Here is a 25,671-nt window from a genome sequence, read left to right on the forward strand (position 1 = left end):
ACTTTATGCTGTGGAATGAGTAGAGTGCTCCAATTATTCCTAAAAAAGTTACCTTAGTGATAGTTCCCCAAGTGATAGTAAAGATAACATCATGAAGCCATTGGCAACAAAAGGCATACTAATGAAAAAGTTCAGCAATTGTATGTTGCCATCATTTGGAGACTTATCCTTGATGATATTGTTCATTTCAGGGTCCAATGTGTGATTTGCTCTGGTCTGATCCTGACGATCGTGGTGGCTGGGGCATATCACCCCGTGGTGCAGGATACACCTTTGGTCAAGATATTTCTGAAACGTTCAACCACTCCAATGGGCTGACACTTGTGTCAAGAGCTCATCAATTGGTTATGGAAGGATTCAACTGGTAAGCCGTACTGATTCACCTCACCATTTTACCCTAGGCTCATATTGAGTGCAAAGCTCAACTTCTGCGCCTTTATCCAAGTAGGTTCATAGCCTCAAAACATGATTAAATCGTCTGATGAAATGCTTTTTCTGGTAGATTGTTTTTAGTATGTACTAATCCTTTTTTCAACTGGTGATACAAGTTTTTTTTTAGTTCCTAGCCATTTTGTGCATTATTGGTTCTGTGGCTTAGGACAGTAACCATAAGCTATCGCACCTTTTCGTACTGTAACATTACGCTTGTGGCTACACATTGTAACTTTTTAAAATCTTCGCTGCTTTATAAACAAATAATTCCAATACACTTCTAAACAAACTCTATATTTTGAAACTTAGAGCATAAAACCAACATCAAAAGCCACCATGATATCACAATTCCATTTATATCTACCACCACCACACTTCTGAACCACCGCCATGAACTGCATCAGCGTGGATCCTGAGTTCCGCTATAGTCCTCTCCTCCCGCTCTCTTCTCCTCTCGTAGGCGCCTCCCCTTCTCTGCTTTCTCTTCCTTTCTCTGCTACACCGCCACCTTTCTTAGTCCTTATCCCGATCCTTCCTTTAAACACGTCTGCCTCCTTCAACTCTCTATACACAACTCCCCGTTATCCTTCACAACAATCCCCCCGTCCCTCACTACCATTGTCAGTTTTAAATTATATAAAAACAATATGGTGGCTTGTTTATGTTATGTTACAACATTCATTACTAAGAGGAAAGTTATCCTGAACTGGGAGTAAAAATATGGACCTGTAGGTCTTCTTGGGTCATGCTACTAGCCACCATGGTGCAAGGGCTTCTTAATCATCACTATAGTTAAACACATTCAGCAGGGAGCACGTCAATTGACGTGACTAGCATCCACTTCCGAGTCTTCCGATTGTGTGCATGGCCTTCAGCAAGCTTCCCTCTTTCGAACCGTGTGCGCTGTTTGTAAATAGCAGTAATGGAAGTTATGGTGCAAAAACATCTCTCTATTTTTCTTTCACATTTTATCGGCTGATTCTGACGACTTTCATGAAAATTGGGCCCACTTTGAATGTGTTAACACGTTCCATGCTCATGATGTAACGTCTACGTCATAGCAGTCGCTACCGAGTGGCTGATGACGTAAGGGTTACGTTATGATTCCCTTTTGCGTTATATTCTGCCCTGAGTGCCAGCCACCAGTGTTAGGGTATGGGAGAGGGTCAGTCACCACTCTTCGCCCGTTTGCTGTGCGGAAAGCTCCGAAAAAAAAAATTTCTGCTTTTTCTGTGTTTTTCTATTTTACCTGGTTTTTGCACTTCAAGGACGTCTCTGGGGTGGGATTTTACAATCTATTTCATTATTACTTTCATTTTATAATGCAGGAAACAGTAATTTATTCTCACATTGTTCTTATACCTTAAAAAAAAACTTTTACAAATATTCAAAGTGAAATAAAAAAAGATCCTTTTGCAGTTGATGAGGATAGGTAAGATACCTTTTTACAAGGTATTTTATCTTTCTTTATGACTTTTCACGCAATGATTAACATGTGTTTATTTAATTGGTTTTACGAGAAGGAATGGAAATATTTTTCCCTTGTTATATTTATTTTTAGTGTCAATTAGCTCTAACGCGGTAAATTACTTGGCTGGTGGCCTAATTTCGCACACACTCCAGGTATGTGTAGTTCAGTCCTTACGTTAAATAATAAATGCTTCCTTTTTTATGCCTTTAAAGTTTCCGAGTGAATTTCATTTGCCATGATTTCATCATGGCAAAATTTGTTTTTATCACCATGTTTATTTGCTGCTGCACTACCATATTTGCATACATTTTACCATAACTTCAGTGAAATCCTGGTTCCACATAGCAATTAATTTTTTACTATACAACCATGCATCGTATAGCGCAATTTCGATATAGAGCAAATTCGTTCCACAGGGAAACATTGCAACGCAGTGTAGCCTAATCAAAAAACTTAAATGCTCTCATGATAATACGTGAACTTGCGCTAAGTAGATGCGAAATTGCTATCATTTTACGCATAATAATAGTATTGCTTGCCTCAAATCTTCTTTTTTGTTTATATATTAATCAATCCATTGCTTTGCAATGGCCAAAAGCATCACTCGTCATTGGGTCACGATAGCCGGCCTACTGAAGTAATTTATCTCGTCTCCTTAAAAGAATGACAATAGTTAATTTAGATCACTAATTAAGCGTGGAGCTAGTGGAAATGAGTTTTTTTTTAAGCAATACAGTTTGAGAAGTGATGTTTGCCGTCATAGGTTATCGGGCGATTGACATCCAGGTAGAGGGTCTATGCTAAAGCCTTAAAGGTCATCTGTATTCACTGGGGAGAAATTGAGTGGTGGCCGAGTTGCGTACGAATAGCATCAACACATAAAAAAGGTCCGCTATAGAGTCTCGAACACAATGGCTTCATTCCCTCCCAGCAGTCATAGGCTCTCTGCGTCTCAGGAATACAGTGCAGCAGTAGAAGGTGATTTCGATGGAGCCATACAGCGTAAAAACCAAGAGAACAATGGCAAAAAATAGGAATGCAGGGAGAATAATCAAGAAGTCATCAAGAAAAACCATAAACCTGGAAGAGAATTTGAAAGAGGTCAATTGCTTTGAAAATAGAGAGCGTCAAAGCGATATTGTGCGGAAGTTTAAACTCAAGATGCCTTATTCTGAATAAAGACGAAGTTAAAACATCAGTGACCTCAGCCACACCAACTTCAACCAAGCGGTCAAGACATAGGGAATGTTCATTGTGAATCTGTACAAAAAGACGAGGGTGGTAATCGCTCCGAGACATTTAGTGAGAGCTCCGGTTGGTTCCAGAATTTGAAGCAGGTATTTTAAATTTAAGCAGGTATCAGAAATTTAAGCAGGTATTTTCAGTGCGGTGATATCAAGTGAATCTGCAAGTGTTGATTGCGCAGTCACAGCAACAATTTCTGATGAAGCTGTGATTGAAAATGGCTCCTTTCCCCCGCAACTAGTTTTTAGTGTTGACGAGATGACATTGTGTTGGAAAAGAATGTATTCTCGTTCATTCATTTTCAGGGAAGGAAAACCTGGGTCAGCTTTCAAGGCATTTAAAGCCTGTTTCACGTAGCTGCTAGTGCCTTGGAGGACTTCAAAATAAAATGATTTATCATTCATAAACTCCACTAGCTATGAAATGACATTCAAAGTAGCATTTTCCTGTCATTTCGATGAGTGACAAAAGGGCCTGGGTGACACAAAACAGTTGTTTTTAGACTGGTTTGAAAAATCGCCAACTGCCAGCAATGTATTATGAATCCCTGAGATAGCAGATGTTAGCCCACCCGCACGACAGGAGGGAATTTCAAAAGCACGTACGAATTTTTTTTAAAGTGAATAAAAGTCTTTAAATGCGTGCCTAATGTATTTTAAGATATTTTCAACAATAAACATTTATATAAATAAGGTTTTCTAAGGCTATTTTTGGGAATGTATATGGTTTAGAGGAAATTCGATATTAAATACCTATGGTACTAGGAACGCATCCCTATCTTCCCAATGCTAAAATGCTCTCGTATATCGCAAATTCGAATAGCACAAAGACCCCAAGGAACGCATCCCTTGTGCTATACGAGGCGTGGGTGTATACATTTCATACATAATAGCTAGACTTCCCCATCCTTAGGTTCATTAACATTTGTATTAGAGACTCATTACTTAATTTTTTCCATAATATTAGAAATCCTTACAAGCATTTTATTTGGCATCATCCCCAGCAAAAAATGCCTTAGAGATCAACTTCCCCTAACCCAGTCTCACGCCGCCGAACTCGGAGAAACTGATCCGGCCCGAGTATATATACATCCGAGGATATAAAATGAGCAATGCTTGTCCTGAAGGAAAATTTCTAGATGGAAATAACTAACCATAGAAGAATTTCCCCACTTTTTGGCCTTATTTTTCAAACAAGAATTGTCAGAATTTCCCATTTATCTGATTATTGAAAAGCTCATCCTTTATATGACTTGCATTGCCTCAGGAGAGAGAAGTCGCATGATCAGTTCATGTCAATTCTCCAAGCCCTTCAAATCAACGAGAACCTATCTACGTTCTCTAACTCTAACACCCCTCTGACCGACTGATTATTCAAAATTAGCCCCATTATAGATGCATTCAAGGAAACAATGGACATAGTAGTGACCCCCTCACATGACCTGAGTTTGGAAGAGTATGGTTCCATGGAGAGCTTGGCTGGGATATAGTGATTTTATGAGGGGAAAGCACTACAGGTACGCATTAAAGTTGTAAATGTTGACGGAAGCAAAGGGTTTGGTGCTTCAAGTCTTCGAATACCAAGCATCTTCCAACTCAGAAGTGTCTGGAAAAGGGCATTTGGAGAAGATGATGGAGGATCATTTTGACCGCACCTCGTATTTGGTGCCTCGTCGGCATTAAAAAAATTGATGTTACCAACTTTTAGAGAAGTGATGAAATATTAATAGGTACGAGAATGCAGGCAAGAAGCGTACGGTGTATGAAGAGGCATCTCGAGTGGCTATGAAGGTGAGCGAACGTTGGATATGCACTCCTATTCTGGTACTGTCCGACAGCTGTAACTAAATGGATTTTAGGTGAAGGTTGTCTTTGCGCTTGCCTCTCCCATCCCCCAAATGCACCAAAATTCACTCCAAGTGCGTCTTTCTTTTTTAGTCTAACTAATACAGTGGAACTTGGTTAGTACGTTTCTGAAGGGACCACGAAAAATGAACGTACTAACCAGGAAAACGTACTAACGAGGAAAGTAAATAATAGCAGTCGGGGTTATTGCAATCAGTGAAAAAGTCGTCATAATTACAATTACTATCGGTAGTTCTCATAGGATCGCCTTCCTGAACTCTTTTCACATTTAAAATCAAGAAAATGAGCGCTACCATGAAAAACAATACCATGTGAATAAAAATCGCAATTTTTCATGGACATCCCGGAGATTCCATGATTACGGCGTCTATCTCCCGTGATTTATCCTATATATATTTACAGAACGAGGACGAGTGAAGCTCAGACAAGCGAAGACAAGTCATTTTTCTTTCTCACAGCGTACTCGGAGAATATAACAACAACCCGGAGTAAGTCAACTGGTTTTTTAAACATCATAAAAATTGGGCAAAATTATATTGACTTTCAAATTACGACAACAGCCGTAGACATTCGCTTCTGGAATTATACCATTTCGATTGTAAAATCGATCGATATATCGACTGATGACACGCAAGATTATTAGATTACGACGTAATTACAAGAAAATTTTATATTAAACAGTTGAAATTTACTTTCAAAATTTGTCTAATGTCGTCTGCTTTCGTTCCGAGATCAAGTATTTTTAAGCTAAGCTTCGCGTGGAGATCCAGAGGATCGTCTGCTCCCGCAACAGTAGTCAAGTAAATACGCACGATGTCGAGTTTATGGAGCAGCACTGCTTAAGATAATGTGGGAATTGTCTAATACCGTTAAGACTCATTTCATCATCATGATAACTCGTGCAATAGCAACAATTGCCCACTCACGAACTTGGTGCGCAGCAGTGGGCACTCCCATGGCAACAGAAGGTGAGGAGCTCGGGGTGGGGAAAATTGGGGCTTCTTATTGGCTGTAGTTTTTCATAGTCAGACATTCCCGAAAAATGGCCGCATTTTATTATTCAGCACGTCACAAGAATTCAGAAATGCATTTGGATAAATTACGGTAGAAGAAAGAGATGTGGAATGAATGGAAGAATGTTAATGGCTAATAATAATAAATTAAATCATGAATTCAGACGCTTGCGACCCTTAAGAAGACACTAGAGAACGAATTGCGGGTTGCGTCACGGCAAGCAATTGAGCGTACTAACCAGGAAAGCGCAATTTTTTCAAACGTACTAACCAAATTCTTTTACCTGTATTTTGTTCGGATGGTACCGGGACCGAGGGAAATCGCCGTACTAAAGAGGAAAACGTACTAAGGAGGAACGTACTAACCAAGTTCCACTGTATTTGATGCTTCAGCATTGTCAGTGTAGGAACTATCACGGAAAATTAACTCAATTATCTGCTTACCGGTAGGTATTTCTTATGTCTATTTTTGAATTTCCAGAGTGCTAAGGTCAGTAACCAAAGGTACCGTGGTGTCTCCCCACTATATCACCAGCAGGTAGTCCTTGCCTAGAGATACGAATCGGCTGATTTCTCATCAGTTTAATTTTCTTCGGATGATTTGTTGAAGAAAATTTTTTATGCTATTTTGCCAAACATGAATTGACGATGTTCACTCAGCGCTCTCCAACGATTCACTTTTTTTTCTCGGTTGTAGTGTTTCTTTAGGATTCAATTCAGCAGCCATCATCTTTCATTTTGTCCGCTCCTCTCTCAAAATGCTCCTTCATTCAGGGGAACCTTATGAATGCTCCTCCTTGCACTCGCACGCACGCACAAATATCTCATAATTTCAAATGTCCTTTAAAAGTGTTTGAGTTTTGATTTTCATTGTCCTTTTTTTCCTTCTTTTGGCCCATTTGCATTTTCTGCAAGTTTTAGTACTTCATGTGGTACTGCTAAATCCATTTAGTCACAAAAATTACGTAAGAGAAGCATGTCACCACAGTTTGTACACCTTCATAGTCACTTGAGAGGCCTCCTCATAGATTGTAGGCTCCTTGCCTGCGTTCTCAGATCTAAAATTACTTCATCTCTTCTCTATAAGTTGGTGACATCAATTTGTTTAACAGCAACGAGGTGCAAAATATTGGGCATTGGAATAGTTTCTTCACGGATGCCGACTCAAATTTGGGATTTTACGGCTAAACAGTGGCAGATACGTCAAAATAGACAAAATTTTTGCTCGAGGAGAACAGTAACTCTGCAAAATCTTTAGGGATTGTCCATAAATATATTAAATTTTTCGAATTTGGACCCTCGCCCCAAATTGCAATTGAGCTAAGGTCGGGGGTTCGCCTAAAGGTCTCAAATTTTTCAGGCCAGGTGGATTTGAAAAAAATGAATTTTTTCCGATCGCCGAGTTTCTGTGCACTGGAGAGATTCCTCAAGCCCAGTTGCCCTTGGTGGATGAGCTCCGATTGGCTGACAGCATCCAGTCCCATAAACCAGTTCTCGACTTAATGAGCGCTGAGTACGAACCTTTGAAATTGGTGGTCTGAAAGTATTGCAAAAAGGAAATCTTGCCAACAGCCTTTTAGCATAGAAATTCTGTAGATAAGTAATGACAATAGCTTTTGAGTTAAAACTTAAAGTGAATTCAAATTAATTGCTGGATATTCCCATAAAAAGCCTTAGAAAACATTATTTCTATAAATATTTATAGTTTAAAACATCTTTAAAGATAGTATTCACGCATTCAAAGACTTTTATTCACTTAAAAAAAATTCTTACGTGCTTTCGAAATTCCATCCTGTCGTGCGGGTGGGCTAACATCTGCTATCTCAGGGGATCGTAATGCGTTGCCGGCAGTTGACGATTTTTCAAACTAGTCTAAAAACAACTGCTGTGTCACCCAGGCCCTTTTGTAGCTCATGGAAATGACAGGAAAATGCTACTTTAAATGCCATTTCATAGCTAGCGGAGTTTATGAATGATAAATCATTTTAATTTGAAGTCCTCCGAGTCATTAGCAGCTACGTGAAACAGTCTTTAAATGCCTTGAAACCTGACCCAGGTTTTCCTTCCCTGAAAATAAATGAACGAGAATGCATTCTTTTCCAAAAGAATATCGTCTCGTCAACACTAGATCTAGTTGAGGGGGAAAGGAGCCACTTTCAATAACAGCTTGGAGTTCATCAGAAAATGTTGTGGTGGCTGCGCTATCAACACTTGCAGATTCACCTGATATCGCCGCACTGAAAATACCTGCTTGCCGTTTAAATTCTGGAACCAACCGCTTTCACTAAATGTCTCGGAGCGATTACCACTCTCGTCTTTTTGTACTGATTCACCATGAACTTTCCGTATGTGTAGACCGCTTGGTTGAAGTTGGTGCGGCTGAGGTCACTGATATTTTAGCTTCGTCTTTATTCAGAATAAGGCATCGTGAGTTTAAACTTCCACGCAATATCGCTTTGACGCTCTCCATTTTCAAAGCAATTGACCTCTCTCAAGTCCTCTTCTAGGTTTATGGTTTTTCTTGATAAATTCTTGATTTTTCTACACGCATTCCTATTTTTTGCCATATTCTCTTGGTTTTTACTCTGTATGGCTCTATCTAAATCACCTTATTCTGCTGAACTGTATTCCTGAGACGCAGAAGGCCTATGATTGCGGGAAGGGAACGAAGCCATTGTGTTTGAGACTCTAAAGCGGACCCTTTTATGTGTTGATGCTATTCATGCACAACTCGGCCACCGCTCCATTTCTCCCCCGTGAATACCGATGACCTTGAAGGCTTTAGCGTAGACCCTCTACCTGGAAGTCAATCGCCCGGTAACCTACGACGGCAAAAATACGTCTCAAACCGTATTGCTGAAAAAAAAACTCATTCCACTAGCCCCACGCTTAATTAACGATCTAAATTATTTATTATCATTCTGTTAAGGAGACAAGATAAATCTTCGGTAGGCCGGCTATCTGGACCCAATGACGAGTAATACTTTTGGCAATTGCACAGCAATGAATTTCGATTAATATATAAACAAAAAAGAAGATTTGAGGCAAGAAATAATATTAATATGCGTAAATTGATAGAAATTACGTGTGTACTTAGCGCAAGTTCACGTTTTATCACAAGAGCGTTTAAAATTTTTGATTAGGCTACACTGCGTTGCAATGTTTCCCCGAGGAATGAATTTGCGCTATATCGAAATTGCGCTATACGAGACATGGGTGTAGTCCCCCCTTAACTTTTATCATGGGAATTTTTGGAAAAAAAGGGGGGACTATATTCAGACATATGCGGTACTTGTAAATATCATCAGGACTGCAGAATATAGTTGGTAATTTTGAAGTTTTGTCTCTTCAGAGTTTGATATGTAGTGGTTGTGGTGCACTAGGGGGGCATTAAGGACTGCATCAGTTGGGTGAGCCAAAGCTCCATGACTATTCTCAGTCCAAGACAGTGGCGTAGTGAGGGAGGAGGTCCGGGGGGTCTCCCCATATAGTATTTGAACACAATTACTTTGCTTCATAAATGAAAGCAAAATATTGAAATATATACCATGTATTTAAAAAATTCTTTTTAAAATGAAGTTTTTTTGATTATGAAAAATGTTAAAATTATTTTAAAACCCTCCACTTGGTACCCTTTTTTAAAAAATTTCCACCCCTGGCTTTGGAACCCCTAAACAAAATTCCTGGCAACGACACTGGTCCAAGAGTCTTTTTTTTCTCTTAGCAGTTGATGCTCATTTGTCATAGCTGTTAACAATGCCAATGAGGAATACGTGCAGGGGTGTACAAATGTGATAGTTTGCAGTTATTAGTTTTTCAGACTATTTGGACTAGCTGCATGATGCTGGTGGGCTTAACATTTTATAGATGTCATTTTATGTGTGATAATAGTGTTTGCACTCTATTTTTTCAGGTGTCACGATCGAAATGTGGTCACAATATTTTCTGCTCCTAATTATTGTTATCGTTGTGGAAACCAAGCAGCAATTATGGAGCTGGATGATACGCTTAAGTATTCATTGTAAGTATATCAATGAATAATGTGCTATTTAGATCTTTAAAGAAGTACATAATTTTGAATCAAGTCATTGTTTCCATCTAATAAATTAAATGGATGGTTGAATGGTAGTTTCATTTAATTCAGAAGTTATTTCTTGTATTAATATCCTACCAGCAGTGAATCAGATGGTGGAAGTTCAGGCTCTGGTTGTCCATTTTTTTCCTGGCCTTTGATTATCAAGTTCATCTCCTTTAAAGGTTTTTAAATACATATGAGAAGATTTCTTTAAGTTCAGACGTATGCAACTATTGAGGATATAACATGGTCTAATCATGGATTTCAAAAATGTGTACTTCATGATTCTGAGACAGACACATTGAGGTCTAAATTTCATTTCATTTTGGATGACCAGAGTTCATGTATGATGTGTGTTTTAATTGCATGTAAGGGGCTTGAACTCTTATCAATTTTTTAATTGTTGTGGTATTGAATCTGCTTTTCTTTTCTCTCTCTCTCCAGTCTACAGTTTGACCCTGCACCAAGGCGAGGGGAGCCTCATGTCACTAGAAGGACACCAGATTATTTCTTGTAAGGGAGAGGAGCTGAGCAGTAGGGATGTCATGAAGCTGTCATGGTTTGAGATTTGTTGTGTATTTGCGGTTGAACCATGAAGGTGCGTGTGCACGAGTGGCTCTTGCTGACTAAATAGGACCTTGCCTCTCTGATTCACAAAGTTTTCTTAAGCCCATCAACCTCTCCGGAATTTCCACTCCTATGCATATTCTTCAGAGGGAACAAACTAACAAGGTTGAACCCTTGCATCATACTTCTACTCTGCCAGTCCGAGTTAATTCATCAACCATGCATTTGATAGTAATTTCACTTCTATTTGGAGGAGGGAGCTTTGATCCAGTGAGCACCGAAGCCAAATAAATTAGCTACAAATCATTTGAGGTATTGTTGGAGTGACGCTAAAGAAGAGTGAGTGTGTGAATGACCATGGATAATGCATCTGGGACATGTGAGGCCAATTCTTTGACATGCTTTGTATAGCTTTATGATGCATGGTGTCAAGTAATTGGAAAGCTTAAATTAGTGTTAGCATCCATCTTGTGACACATTAAGAACTTCAAGTTGTATTTCTGCTTAATGGCATCAATAAAATGCCTTGAAATTGATTTTAAATACATAGAGTAAGTCTGGCAGAAGGTAATTAGCATCCTTATTGTTTTAGTTCAATGTTAAGTACTCAAAATTCTGTAACCCGAAATTTGGAGTATTTGGTTGCTCATTTGTTTGTTCTATCGTATACAAGAAGTTTTTGATGTGTAAATTGTATTGCATCATAGAGGCATCTTCTAAGTAAATAAATTTCTTAGATCAATACTTTATGGGGCTTACAGCAGTGTTAAGTATTCCTTTAGCTCAAATTTCTGTGTGAGAAGTACCATTTATTATTTAATCCTATATATTGGTTGCTCTCTTGTTCTACTTTCAAGTGTTTATCTGATAAAAGGTCCGATCATTTTATTCTTCTCATCAAGTCTTCCCTGGTTTCATTGCCTCTCAAAAACATAAAATGGAGTTCTCTGCTGACTTCAGATTGTTTATTGTGTTTGGGAAAATTTTTGTCTTTGAATGGAGCGAATAGAAATCTGTACATAAACATTGTTAAAATCTTGTAGAGCATTGTACAATCTTCTCTTCAAAATATGCCTTTCAGGTATCATTCGTTTTGGAGAGTTAGTGTCAGGGAAGTTTTCTGAAAGCATTGGTGCAGTAATCTTGCATCGAATGATATGAATAGGGCCTTATCGATTATTAGCTTCTAAGTTGTGCCGAGACAACATTTTTCCATCGCGTAAACAAAGGGATGACGCATTTTGTAAGCATCCTATTTGGGTGTGTGCCCAATCGAATGGCAATAGTCCAGAACTTAATCCTTAAAGTAGGGCGATTGAATGGGAGCATCATTAAGCTATGCACAAATATATTTTATACCTTACAACTGAATTGATCCAAGAGTTCTCTAGGGTTATTAATTTATTTAGAAAGCCGGTAAGTTATTGATGTAGGATGAAAATTACTGCTGCTTTTTTGATGCTGATAGCCTTAATGGGCCTTAAAAGCATTTCATCATGGATAATATTCTAAATAATTTGGGTAATACCTGAAAAAATGACTTACCAAGTCATATATAATACAAGTTTCTGTACTATATAAATTACCAAGTGTTGAACATTGTATCATTAATTTTGTGACCATGAGTGCCAATCAGGTTTCATTTTTCAACTATCAGTCAATTATGCTGTGTTAAATTGCGTAGCAAACTGGTCCTTTCTATTAAATAGATTTGACAATATTATACTTTATAATGCTAAAGTGCCATTAGAAAAAAAACAATGTAAAGAACATGATCCATTTCATTGTTTGTTGTTGATTTCTGGATAACTTCTTTCGTAAGTGAAATTATTGAAATCAGTTTTCAGGCCGTATATTTAATGAAGATAAAATACCTACATCCAAAATTGTGGGAGTTTTCAGAATAATGTAAGTTTTGCCCTTTTCTTTGTGTGGGGCTGTTATCACTTACAATGGGTGAAGACTATTCAGTGACAGATAATGTGGTTTAAATGCAAGGAAGTGTTCACTGTACCTGAGAATTTCATTTTCATACGATTATTACAGATGTGACGCATATTCATCACATGCAGAACTGCTTGCAGAAGTAAAGTCTGATTATACCTTCACGTGGGCATTCCCTTTTCTTGATTACAAGCTATTCCATGCATAAAATATCCTTGTGCTGGAGATGTCATTGCTCACCTACCTAACCTGCATGTTCACGCAAGTGGTCAATGTGCAAAGTTAGTGATATGCCTTGCTCTGTATGGCAATATTTCATCTTTCTTACCCTTTCATTGTCTGAGCTACTGGAAATGTACTGTTCTCACACTGGAAACCCATGAATACATATTTCTAAAGGTTTGGTGGTCATAAACAGGCTGGGCCTGTAAACTAAGAAACAATCTTGAAATTTCAGTGCTTTATACATATTTCTAGGCTAAGAGGGAAATTAAAAATAGGTACCTGCTATATGCATAAATGATTGTAAATTATTTATCTAGTTCTTTTACTTTGAAGGTATCTCTGCTTGTCATAGTTCCAATAGTTTGTGGGACAAAAACATGTGAATGAATTAATGACAATGTGCACTTAAAGGAAGGAATGTCTTGAAACGTTGCCATTCATGAAGATATTTTATAATTAGTGATGCATTGACCGAAAATTGTTAGTTAATGTTTGTGAATATTTCTGGGAAACTGAAGCCTCATGTTCCATCATGACTCATGATTTCACTGTATTAAAGAGAAACAGTACTAGTAAAAAAAATTATGAAGTGTTGCTTTGATATAGTTTCTAAACCTTTACTGTTGCCTGCGCATGCTCTCTTCCTTTAGTTCTTTTTCAGGTAAATACAAAGTAAATTGTGTTTTTTGATCTATAAGCTAGTGCACAACAATGCATCGATGTCTAGTGACAGGTAATGCTGAGAGAACACAGCTGTGAAGATTGGGCCATCATTTTATGCAAATATACTTCTCTACCTTTTTGAAAATGTAGACCAACTTATACTCCTTACTCTGTGTAAAATTACATTTATGGGATGTTCGTGCTATTTGCCACATTTATGAGTTGTATTTATTGTCAGGATTATATTTGTTAGCAGAAACCTGGAATTTTTTGGGGATTTTGAAATTCTGGAGGAAATCAGGGAAACTTGGATAGGAATTATTTTATTATTTTTTTCTGCATGTGTGTTTCTCAGTCTATCTTTCCTGCCCTTTATCTCATCTATTAAAGCTAGTGTTCATCACTGAATTGCGTGAAATCAGACCCATCAATGGGTGGAACATTAACAGATGTGATTCTCACTACTTTGATCGTCACACCTGGGCAATTGAGAGTATGATGAAGAAGCTGGGTTATCGGGGAGGCATTGAAGACTGCAGATCAAAGTAGAGAAGCATATCTCCAACGTTCGCACACCTTTCTAGTTACTCGGGATGCTTCTTCATAGACTGTTGGCTCCTTGCCTGCGTTCTCGGATCTAAAAGCATCGCAAACAAAACAGAACTATCACCCCTCGAAGTTGGTTTCATAGATTTGTTTAATGTCAACGAGATGCCAAAAAAGGGACTCGCTACACATTCTTTTCTACCTTCTGTCAATGTATATTATCAAGGATGAGTGCACTCCTAGCTGCACACACTGGATAAATGTTGCTGAATTCAGAGCATGGGAAGGGGAGAGTCTAGCTGGAAGGGGGCCGCTGCTCTGCTATCCGCAATGCTGTGTGGGTGTTGGAATATTTTCTTTCCGGATGCGCACTCAAATTTGGTAATAGGGTGGTTTCCTATTATTTTTTTTTTGCCTAAATCGAAAGATTATTACTCCTGGAGTACGTATTTCACGCTTTTAGATTTTTAAATGACAATATCTATTTTTCGCGATTAAATGAAAAGAGAAAAATTTCAAGCGCGCAAAACGCGACGCGTAAGTAGGAATGATGGGAAAAAGTCCGTGCGACGCATTTCTGGTTCCCCCTCCCGCCTTTGTGAGGTGACCTTGATCGAGGCTCTGAGCGCTGATAGGACGCAGGATGCTAGCGGGTAGCTGAGTACCTTGCTGGCTGGTAGCGCTTGGCTTAAAAAAGGTTTATTAATACCTTTTCAAACGAAGAAAACTTTCCGACCTTAGCCCGTTTTAATAGGTGATTATTAAGACGTATTTCCCTGAGCTCTGTGCCTCATGCATGCATTGGTAACCTCAGACGATGTATAACTCCTATCCTCTCGTGTAGAAACTAGGTCCCTGTGACGTCACCTGGAGTGGGATCGCATGGGCGCCAATCTGGCCTTTTTCAAACAAGGATAAAATTTGACCCTAGCCATTCGTCTAAACCGGTATTTCAAAAACCAACTAATTTGTGTATTATGAATACACTAATGGTGGGTAACGAATCGCAATCAATGCCTTTCATTTTCTTTGATGAAGGAAACTACCCTATTTGCTGCTTAATGGTGAAATGCACAAAATTTTTGCTCTTAAGGGCAGTAATTCTGCAAAAACCGTAGGAAATGGCCATAAAAAATTTAATTTTTTGATTAGTGAAAACCCAAGCATTTGAGTGAGGGACAGAGGTCTCAAAATTTTTGGACCTTATTTTTGATCAGTCCCACAACTTTTTTTCAGTGGGCTAGATGGATTTGAAACAAATCGATTTTTCCGATCGGCTGTACTGTACGGGATATTTAACCCAAAAGAGGGATAGGGATCGTGGGCCTGCCGTTCGCAAAAGTAAGGGTTTGGTTGTTAAGAATATAATCGGGTCATTTAATTAAATTGACAGATAGGTTAGCCAGCCATCAACTGTAATCCTTTGTTATTTGTAGTTTGAAAAGCTACAAACATCTCTCATTAGGGATTTTGTCTCTGTTCTGGGGCCGTATTCTGTAACTCCAAACCGATCGGTGCGGCACCGATCCGTCGGGTGCGACGTCACACCGACTCCCGGCAAGCAGTGGTGCGATTCTGTACGAACCCGATCGGTGCGGCACCAACGTGAGGACGGAAGATCGTCGGTAGCCGTACCGACAGCAAAAAGGTGTCGGTACCATAGATCTTTTATACACCTATATGAAAGATCTATGGTCGGTACGGCCAAGAACCCTACATAAGGACGGTAATGTCCTATCTGAATTATGTTATCAATGGCTGCGCATGTAATTCAAGTTCCTACTTTGGCCGCTGTGGCGCCGCCCACCGCATGCGAGGCTGATAGCAGACGTTACAATAGGGAAACAATGTTATTTTTCAATTTTGTTTAACCAAATTACGGCGAACAATGATGAGTTTTACCAATTTTTCTGATAGGATGAGTTAGATAATAGTCATATCTCTATTTGATGGGATGGAATAAACCCAGATGTCTGTGATAGTACAGCGAAGTGAAATTATATTCGCACCGGTGCCATCCGTAAGAAACTGTTTTAACTGTCTGAAAAAGTCGAAAGTCCGCCAATGAACCTCAGGTGCACGATATAATCAAGGAAGGAAATCGATAAATGAATGTATATACAAGAAATTTGCAGCATGCAAGTCTGTTCGCCATGATATCTTGACAGAATATTTCGAGAAAGCTCAGGTGATAGTGCAGCCTACCGACACATTTGAAACATGGCGGATCTTTGTTTACAATTTTTCGGTACAAGCTGATGACTTTAAACCATTATCTCGGACGCTATACAGACATGGAAGCGCTCACATTTTAGGTATGTATAGTAAATGATTGATTTAACCCTCGAAATATAATATTTACGTTGTGGGAGCAGTGATTAACTTGACTAATTTCTAATTTTACACTCACATTACACTACGTCATATGAATACATTACGAATTTATATTTATTCCTTCACTTCACGATTGAAACAAATTGCTTCGATATCACTCATTAAAAAAGAGGTATACACGGTCCATAGGTATCCACGATTGAATAAGTAAATGGTTCTGAAATCAAAGTATACTTAAACAACTGCTCCGCTACGCAAGATCGGTGCATTGTTATTGAAAAATTTTCATGCATTCAGTTCACTTTCTACGTAACTTCAATAATTGCTGTGACCGGCAGAATATAGAATTAAAACGACAATACCTTAAACTTTCTTACCGTCATTGTACTAAAAATACCTTAGCGGGCATTCTTTCACGTACACAGACAGCATCGTCCATTGAAAATACTCCACTCTCACCCTCACTGATGCCGATATCGGTGCGCACGGATTTTGTATCAAGCAATACTATTTCTTTCACCATAGGTACTAACCGAACATTTAAAACGACTTTAAAAGATTTTCTTCATTTTAAGATCACCGAATACGTACCTTGCATTCCAACGGAATAAACGGGCAATAAACAGAATGATTGCTCGAGACAAAAAGAAATTTAATGAATTACTCATCTTGAAACAGCATACATTGCACTAGAACAAAGCAAAGTCTTCATACTTGCAGAGATATATCACAATTTTACCCTGATCCAGTCTATTCAGTAATTCAGAGTCTTATCCTCGCAAAGGCAGTTGAAGTAACATACGAATAATATCAAAAGGCAAACATTTACACTTCAACAATCGTTTCTAAAAACACTGAAATTATAATCAGCAGAGAATTGTATCACACGAACTCACAATCACAACACTCGATCATTTTTTCTCTACGAATGATCTTTTAATCGTTCCACATGTGATTTCAAGCCACAGAAATGTTTTCTTACAACATAAAAACTTCTGCGGAAGTCGTAGATTCGCAGCGAACACTAAAGCAATCGATGTAAACAAGTCACGCTAAAAGATACACACCGACACAATAAAAACAATGCTGTCACTACTAATCACAAATTAAAATAAGTATACGCCTAAATAATTAATTATGTGATATCTTCAGGGCGAAAGTGTAGGTCACACACCATTGGCGGATCCAGGGGGGGGGGGGGCACGGGGGCACGTGCCCCCCCCCCCAGACCCTCAAAAATACGCAAGATTTTTAATACGGTCCGATTATCATTGCGTTCGTTTTGTATTACGAGGTATCCTTGTGCCCCACCCAAAACAAAATCCTGGATACGGCCTTGCTTGTGCCCCTCCCAGAAAAAAAATCCTGGATCCGCCCCTGTCACACACTCAAAAACACATTTGCAAACACGGTAAGTGCTAAAGCGCAATCCTTCCTTGGAATAGCCTTCATCCATTTCTCAAGCTCGGACTCCATCTGAAAAAGTATCGTAATACCCTTTTAAATTTCGATATTTATTAAAATAATGAGAATAATGAGACTTAACGCACAAAATAGGGAAATTGCATACTTTTTATAAACAGTATGCTGATATACTACAGTAAACACTTAGTACCGCAATATACTTTTTTCCGCTTAAAATTCAGTTTTTACCCTAGAAAATGACTCCCAAAAGTCTCCCGAGTTTCGCGGGCTAAAAAATACCGCCCCCACTAATCTTTGGCCGTGACGTCATAGTTCAGTACGAGTCCAAGATCCAAGCCCAGTAACTGCAGGTTTGGAAGAGCCACGTTGCGTTTAAAGGAGAACATGGCTGAAATAAGGAAAAATTACAAGTGGTGCATTGTTCCTCTGTGCAATAACACCCCAGAAAAAAATTTCGTCTGCATTCCCACGGAGGAAATTAGAAGAAAAGCCTCGATGCACGCCGTCTGTCGGGATAAGCGTTACGGAAAAATAAGAGTATAATAATCGGAATGATAAACCCGTGCGCTATGTGAGCGAAGATAACTTTAATATAAATAATATTTCCATATTTCATTGACTGAATAACTTGAAACTGAGATTTTTCGATAATTCGGCCGCCGTAGAATAAAAACTCAACTTCACAACAAAAATCGAGATAGGTGTTTCTCGATGGTTATGATGGACTCAAATTATTTATAGCACTTGTTCAATTTCAGTTACGGAAGGACATAGAAAATTCCATGATGTTTAAAATCAAGAGAGGAAATATGAAAATACAGAGCAACGTTGATCCTCATTCATTCGAGTGCCAGCCAAGAAGACAGCGTTTTCTTCTACTGTCGGCGTCAAAATGATGTGCCGCAGTACTTTGCAAATTTATACCCTGGCTTCACTGCATGCTATAATAATGAACTATATGTCACTTTAAAGGAAATTTTATCCTAAATTCTGATTTATTTTATTACAAAAAAATTGAAAAATGTATAGACACGGCCAGTGCAATATAAATGACTCCGCGCACCGAAAAATTAGCCGTTTTGTCAACTTTATGAACTTTGCAACTCAACCTAAGGAAAACTACTACGTCTACAGCATTCATCTTCCACATTAATTTACACTCGTCAGTGCGGATTAATAAAATGGCTTTTGGGTACCTATTTTTAGAACTTATATTTTGTTATAAATTAATGAAAATATTTAAACATCGTTTTGTCCCAAAGATAAAGGAAGTTGTAGATGGAAAAAGAATGGAATCCAGAGGTGGTCACAAAAAATGAATCGCAGCATTCTTTGATTTTATTCTACGCCGGCTTGCTTTTCAGGAAAAGTTGAGTCACAATGAGGAATGTTCCGCGGCCCTTGATTTGGAAACTGTGGAGATAGAGGAAGACGTGTGGATCAGCAATTTCCATTTAGTTGGTTGTCAGGATAAACCAAGGATCCATTTAAAGGTTGTTAGGCTATCGTATAAAGATAGGACTGATGTGCACCACAGGGGAAATGGGATGTTTGAGGGAAAGCCAAACCCAAAGTTGTCCAAAGAATGTGCAGTTCTATATGTTGCTCTTTCCCAGTTAAAACCAAATAGAAATTGGATTGGGATGATATTTTCACCACGGGTTCCAGTGATAGTGAGAGTGCAGGTGATCATGGCCATCGTCGAAGGTCATCCCTCTAGGATTTCCGATACGGAATTTTTAAGTGACAACCGATCGCAATGACGATGAGCTCGCCTTTAGAGTAGGTTTCAGATATATCGTGAGAAAAGCTCCCAAAATGTATTAAAGACTCTGTTTGGAAAATATTAAAATTTTAATGTTACATTTAGGAAGGCCTTCTAATTACAAAAGTAACTTATTAACACCTGAAGACGTTGTATTTATTCGAAATATTAGACGTTATATTAATCGAAATGCGATTGACCGATTCTTTCTGCAGAATAGGAAGTGGTTTCGGGGTTTTGAGTTACAAGATGGTAGATTGTGTTGGAAGTTCGTCTATATTATCGCTACTAAATTGAAACATTAATAGTCTGGCTTCCTCAGAGCTTCCTGTCGCCCTCCAGGCAAGGTATTTTTAAGTTGAAAGTATCATCGACAGCTTCGAGGTGGAAATAAGTTCACCGTAAGACTCTCTACCGGACTGCCAAAAGAATACACATTTCACATGAGTATACGCTTTCGCCAATGTTATACGCAAGTCTCACTTTGTTATGAACTATAAAACATTTCAGATGCACATCGGTTGGATCCTTTAATTGCGACGATGTTGCCCGGGCGACCACCATATCGAATTCCCATCGTAAAAAATGCCCCAGATATGATACGCTAAATTTTTTTCGCGTATAGAAGCCGATATTCACTTTTAACATTGTTTCTTATGGGATATATGTTTCGATTAACGTCATTTCGTTTATCGTCACATTCTACAGGAACGTTAAACGAGGACTCACTGTACTGGAACTAAGAAATGCCTCACAACCAAGCCGTCGCTTGTGTCCAAATGCCTATGCTGCTTCCTTCGCTTCCTCGTACTGAACTATGACGTCAATTTGCCGCTAGCCAATCATCGGGCGTTTTCGAGTCCCACTCGTATTTGAAAATTCTCTTGAACTTTAATGAATAAAATATCGCTAACGACATCAAAAAGTAATAAAACCTTTTCACTGTGAAACGCAAACATGTATTTCTACATGATTTTGAAGCTCACAACTGTTTCTGAAATGTATGCAAGTTCCCTATTAGGAGCAAAATGACTTCAAATTTTCATGCAACCACAATGGCGGACGACAATGACTCACGTGTACTTACTTTGTCTTTAAACAACCTCCTGATCTTCACACCCTGAAGTTTATTATTCACATTCGCAGATGAATTTCCGCAAAAGAATCCTGGCTACCAAAAATTACGTAAACCCATTTCTTCCTGAGTAGTCTTCGATTTTAGAAGAGACGCTCACTTATCTCCCATAAGAGGTAATGGTAAAATGGCGGTTAGGGTGACTACACGCAATGGCCAGCGCTGCCATCGGCGGGATTAGGAACCATTTTAACTTGCGACACGAATTTTGGACAAATGACGATCGGAGCGCACGAAGACAAACGGGGCTGGGTACGGCCATCGACTAGTGGGTTTCATGAACTCCCCGGTGCGCATTGTACGTTTTATTTTGTTTTTACCTCATCACCGAGTAAATAATGAGGTGTGCTGCAATAATATCTGTTGAAATTATTGACTTCTAGATAGTGGTAACGTTATTTTAATATCAAACACAAATACAATGAGAACTTCTTGTTCACACGAAACAGAATTGACTTCAACTGAGCACATGGTGTGAATCGCACAGCATGCTACAACCAACCATCGATATATCGATAGTGTCTAAGCAAACTATCGAATGTAGTTAATTTGCTTTTCAATACTTCCTCTCAAACTAACTACACACAAGTTAAATTTATTGCATCAACTAGACCCAGCATTTCACACAAAGTCTTAAATCGTGGCCCTGCCAATGGCTTACAGTTAGTGAGAATGTCAGCCACTTGTTTCAAACCCTCGACATGTTCAATGTTCCATCACTGCACTTTTCCCGTACAAAATGGTATTTAACATCTATATGTTTTGATCTCTTATGAAACTCTGGGTTATTTGCAAGTTTTACAGCGCTCATATTATCAACTAGTAACTTTGGTGAGTCTTTTAAACATGTCACTTCAGAAAATAATCTTTTCAACCATACCAGTTCTTTAGCTGCTTCACTTGCTGCCGCATACTCAGCCTCAGTGGTGGATAATACAACACTTCTTTGCTTTTGACTAAACCAAGAAATGGCACCCCCTGAGTACATACAAACCACCCCAGTCCGTGAATGTCTAGTTTTTATATCACCAGCATAGTCTGCATCACTGAATCCATGCAACACTTGCTCTGGGGAATCAACTTTATACAACAATCCATAGTCAGCTGTGCCACGCAACCCTATTGAAAATTTCTTATAAGTCTTACAGAAATTCTTATAAGAATTCTGTAAGACTTATAGGATTCTATAAGTCTTACATATTTCTTATAGGAGTCTATAAGTCGTATAGAATTCTTATAGGATTCTATATAAGTCTTACAGATTTCTTATAGGATTCTATAAGTCTTATAGAAATTCTTATAGGATTCTATAAGTCTTACAAAAATTCTTATAAGAAATCTGCATTTCTTATAGAATTCTACAATAATGCTGCGCAGGTGGCATACCTTTTAGGTTTTTATCCAGCAGGCGTGTCACCATAACTTATGTTGGCAATTGATAATTATTTAAGGAATTCTACATAGGATAATTTTTTGAAATTATGTATAACTCTTTTTTAAGTAATGTTCTACTAATTTCCTGGTTTTTTTCAGCATGGTATTTGACATAAATGGTTCCAAGAAGCGGAGGCTTCTTTAATGCGACTTGTTAGTATATATGTATAGCTGAGGGCACATGAAAAATTGTAGACTTATAAGATCTCTCTTTTTCGAGTGTACAGATTACTTGACCGATGGAAGTTCGATATGGGCCATGAATAACCACGATGTATACTACGATTGCATACGTTGCAGGATACTGTTCACATGGTTCCCTAGCAACCTAACAACCAAAACTTGTTTGGTTGCTAGGTTGCTAGGGATTGCTTTTATATGTTAATCATTCACTATGTCTTTGTGATAGCAGTTTAATAAAATAAGTCGTGTGCTTCTAACCAAAATAAGGCATTGACCTCATTTGGTAAGTATTAAAAAACTGGCATTCCTAAAATTATGTTACCTTAAACAGATAGTTTCGTTGAATTTTAAACTTTTCATCATTAATTTAGATAGACATGTATATTTTTCAGATTGTGGCATATCTAACATAAGAGGAAGTTTTAATTAAAACAGTGTTTTAATGGACAAAGTGAGTGATTTAGTCGTCTCTGAAGAGAATGAGAATGAATTTGAATGAGTATGCCAAAATCTGCACAGTTATAATTTTATGGAAAATACATCAACTATTATTCTCAATCAGTGTTTCTGTGATTCCTATTAATTTCCCTAAATCTTGCAATTATTGTTAGCCATATTCTACATATCCTTTTCTCCAAAATGGCATCAAATTCCATTTTGCTTTGCTTATTTCTTTCATTATCTATCCAAATCTGCATGTAGAGGTCTCATTCTCTCTGGTATCTTAAATAAACATTGCTCATATACATTTTATTTATCAAATTTTACTCTTCCTTCCCATATAATTTCTTGAAGTACCTATCTCCAGTGGAACTTGAATTTTATTTCATTTGCTTCTTCAATTTTCCAGGTTAAATCATATTCCATATTGCAATTCCTGTATCTTTCATTGCGTAATGATTGCCAAAGTTGTATTCAATTATCAGTCCATCATTCTAGGCTATCGTTGGTTTCATTGATTTTAGTTTCTTTTAGCATGTGGGGACATTAACCCTATACAGAACACATGCCCTGAAAGACCTCTATGGTATCTCGCCTTGTTTGGCCAGCCAGGTGAACTTTACAGAGCTTCAATGTCCTTTTTGATGTACACTGATGATAGACATCTACATTTGGTTCATGGGAAATCATTAGGTTTTCTGTATAAGATATAGGCGTCTACATTTGGATTGAATTAGGTATAATGCTAACTTTGTACTCTCAGTAGGGATGTAAATCTTATGTAGCTTTTTATAGATGTTTGCGCAAGTGTTTTAAGCATGTTGATATGATATTTATAATAAATATTTCCATCAGAAAATTTGTTATAAATAACATTTTGTAACTGATAGTTAGAAGAAATTTTCTTATAAGAAAAATTCTTATAAGAAATTTTCTTATAAGAAATATGCCCAATTTCTGATAAGAAATTTTCTTATAGAAAAATTCTTATAAGAAATTTTCTTATAAGAAATATGCCCAATTTCTGATAAGAAATTTTCTTATAGAAAAATTCTTATCAGAAATTTTCTTATAAGAAATATGCCCAATTTCTGATAAGAAATTTTCTTATAGAAAAAATCTTATAAGAAATTTTCTCATAAGAAATATGTCCAATTTCTGATAAGAAATTTTCTTATAAGAAATTTCCAATAGGGAAATACCTGAATAATCTTTTCACATTTTTCCAGTCTTTGTTTGAGGGGCTCTCAAGGGATTGGGAGACAATACTCACGGCATAGGCTATATCAGGGCGTGTAGCCACCATTAGGAACATAAGGCTCCCTACAGCCTCACGATATGGTATACCCTATTGGAAATTTCTTATAAGAAAATTTCTTATCAGAAATTGGACATATTTCTTATAAGAATTTTTCTATAAGAAAATTTCTTATCAGAAATTGGGCATATTTCTTATAAGAAAATTTCTTGTAAGAATTTTTCTATAAGAAAATTTCTTATCAGAAATTGGACATATTTCTTATAAGAAAATTTCTTATAAGAATTTTTCTTATAAGAAAATTTCTTCTAACTATCAGTTACAAAATGTTATTTATAACAAATTTTCTGATGGAAATATTTATGATAAATATTATATCAACATGCTTAAAACACTTGCGCAAACTTCTATAAAAAGCTACATAAGATTTACATCCCTACTGAGAGTACAAAGTTAGCATTATACCTAATTCAATCCAATTGTAGACGCCTATATCTTATACAGCAGACCTAATGATTTCCCATGAACCAAATGTAGATGTCTATCATCACTGTACATCAAAAAGGACATTGAAGCCCTGTAAAGTTCACCTGGCTGGCCAGACAAGGCGAGATACCATAGAGGTCTTTCAGGGCATGGGTTCTGTATAGGGTTAATGTCCCCACATGCTAAAAGAAACTACCCAGACGGCATAGGAAGTTTTCGTACCTGAATACGAGGGTGGACCATCAAGATACAAAAATCGCGCTTAGGAAGTTACTAAAAAGGTTTTGTTTCTTTATTTCCTATAATGACGAAAAAAGATGCAAGAGGACTGGCAAATTCATATGCATCGATAAAATTGTATCTCATCGATAAAACTGTATTCGGTCTGGGACTATTTTCTTTCGCGGGTGGTGCCATCGTGCCATATCCTCCTAGAAAGATCACATGTCTTCACAAGCTATCACAAGCCGTTGGAGATCGCGTCGTTTACGTAACGTCTTACCACATTTCAGGAATTTTTGTGGTTAAGTTTGTGAAAAATAGAGTGTCTAGTAATCGTGAAGTTTCCCTTATTCTTTAAGGGGGTTGACCGCGATTTGAAATTACGTTTTTAACGGTTTTTATAACGCAAGGAGCCACCGCTTGTGTCGCCTCTGTCGAAAGTGGAAGGGGGTTTTGGAGCTGGAGGGGAAGAATGAATTTGGAGGATGGGAGCAGTGAGAAGGCCCTCCCGCCACGAGAAAAAAATATTATGGTAACATGAGAGCAATAGGATTAGATTTCTTTTGGAGCATCAAATTTCCTCCCACCACTCCCCAGTAGAAGACATTCAGTGACTGCTCGCTTCGATGTCCCCCCTTATCAAAAGTCAGGCTGCTGATATGAGTCACCTAGTGGGCATTAGGGCGATAAACAATAACTTATCGCAGTTATTGTTGTACCTCAATAAATGTAGAAGATCAAATAAATGCACAAAATCTAAAAAAGAATGAGTCCAAACACGACGTATTTTTGATCATATTTAAAGAAGTAAGGCGTTTTAATAAGAAGACCGTCGCTTTCGCCGTACCTTTACGTATTGAATCATTCCTAAAGTTGAAACTCTAAAGTGATTGAGGACGATATGTATTTGGCTGCGTTTTTACAGCACTTGAAGACTAATGT

The 25,671-nt window shown here is 37.9% G+C and overlaps 1 protein-coding gene across 1 annotated transcript in view; it reads left to right on the top strand.

Moving 5' to 3' along the window:
• LOC124171874 (serine/threonine-protein phosphatase 2A catalytic subunit beta isoform) overlaps window positions 1–13,431 on the top strand; it is a 50,927-nt gene extending 37,496 nt beyond the window's left edge. The window contains exons 4-6 of the mRNA XM_046551253.1: window positions 192–364; window positions 9,940–10,047; window positions 10,546–13,431. Coding sequence (XP_046407209.1) covers window positions 192–364; window positions 9,940–10,047; window positions 10,546–10,618 — 354 coding nt within the window. The 3' untranslated portion in view covers window positions 10,619–13,431. The remainder of the gene's footprint in view (window positions 1–191; window positions 365–9,939; window positions 10,048–10,545) is intronic.
• The last annotated feature ends 12,240 nt before the right edge of the window (window positions 13,432–25,671 follow it).

This window comes from Ischnura elegans, chromosome X (genome assembly GCF_921293095.1).
Source record: "Ischnura elegans chromosome X, ioIscEleg1.1, whole genome shotgun sequence".
NCBI lineage: Eukaryota > Metazoa > Arthropoda > Insecta > Odonata > Coenagrionidae > Ischnura > Ischnura elegans.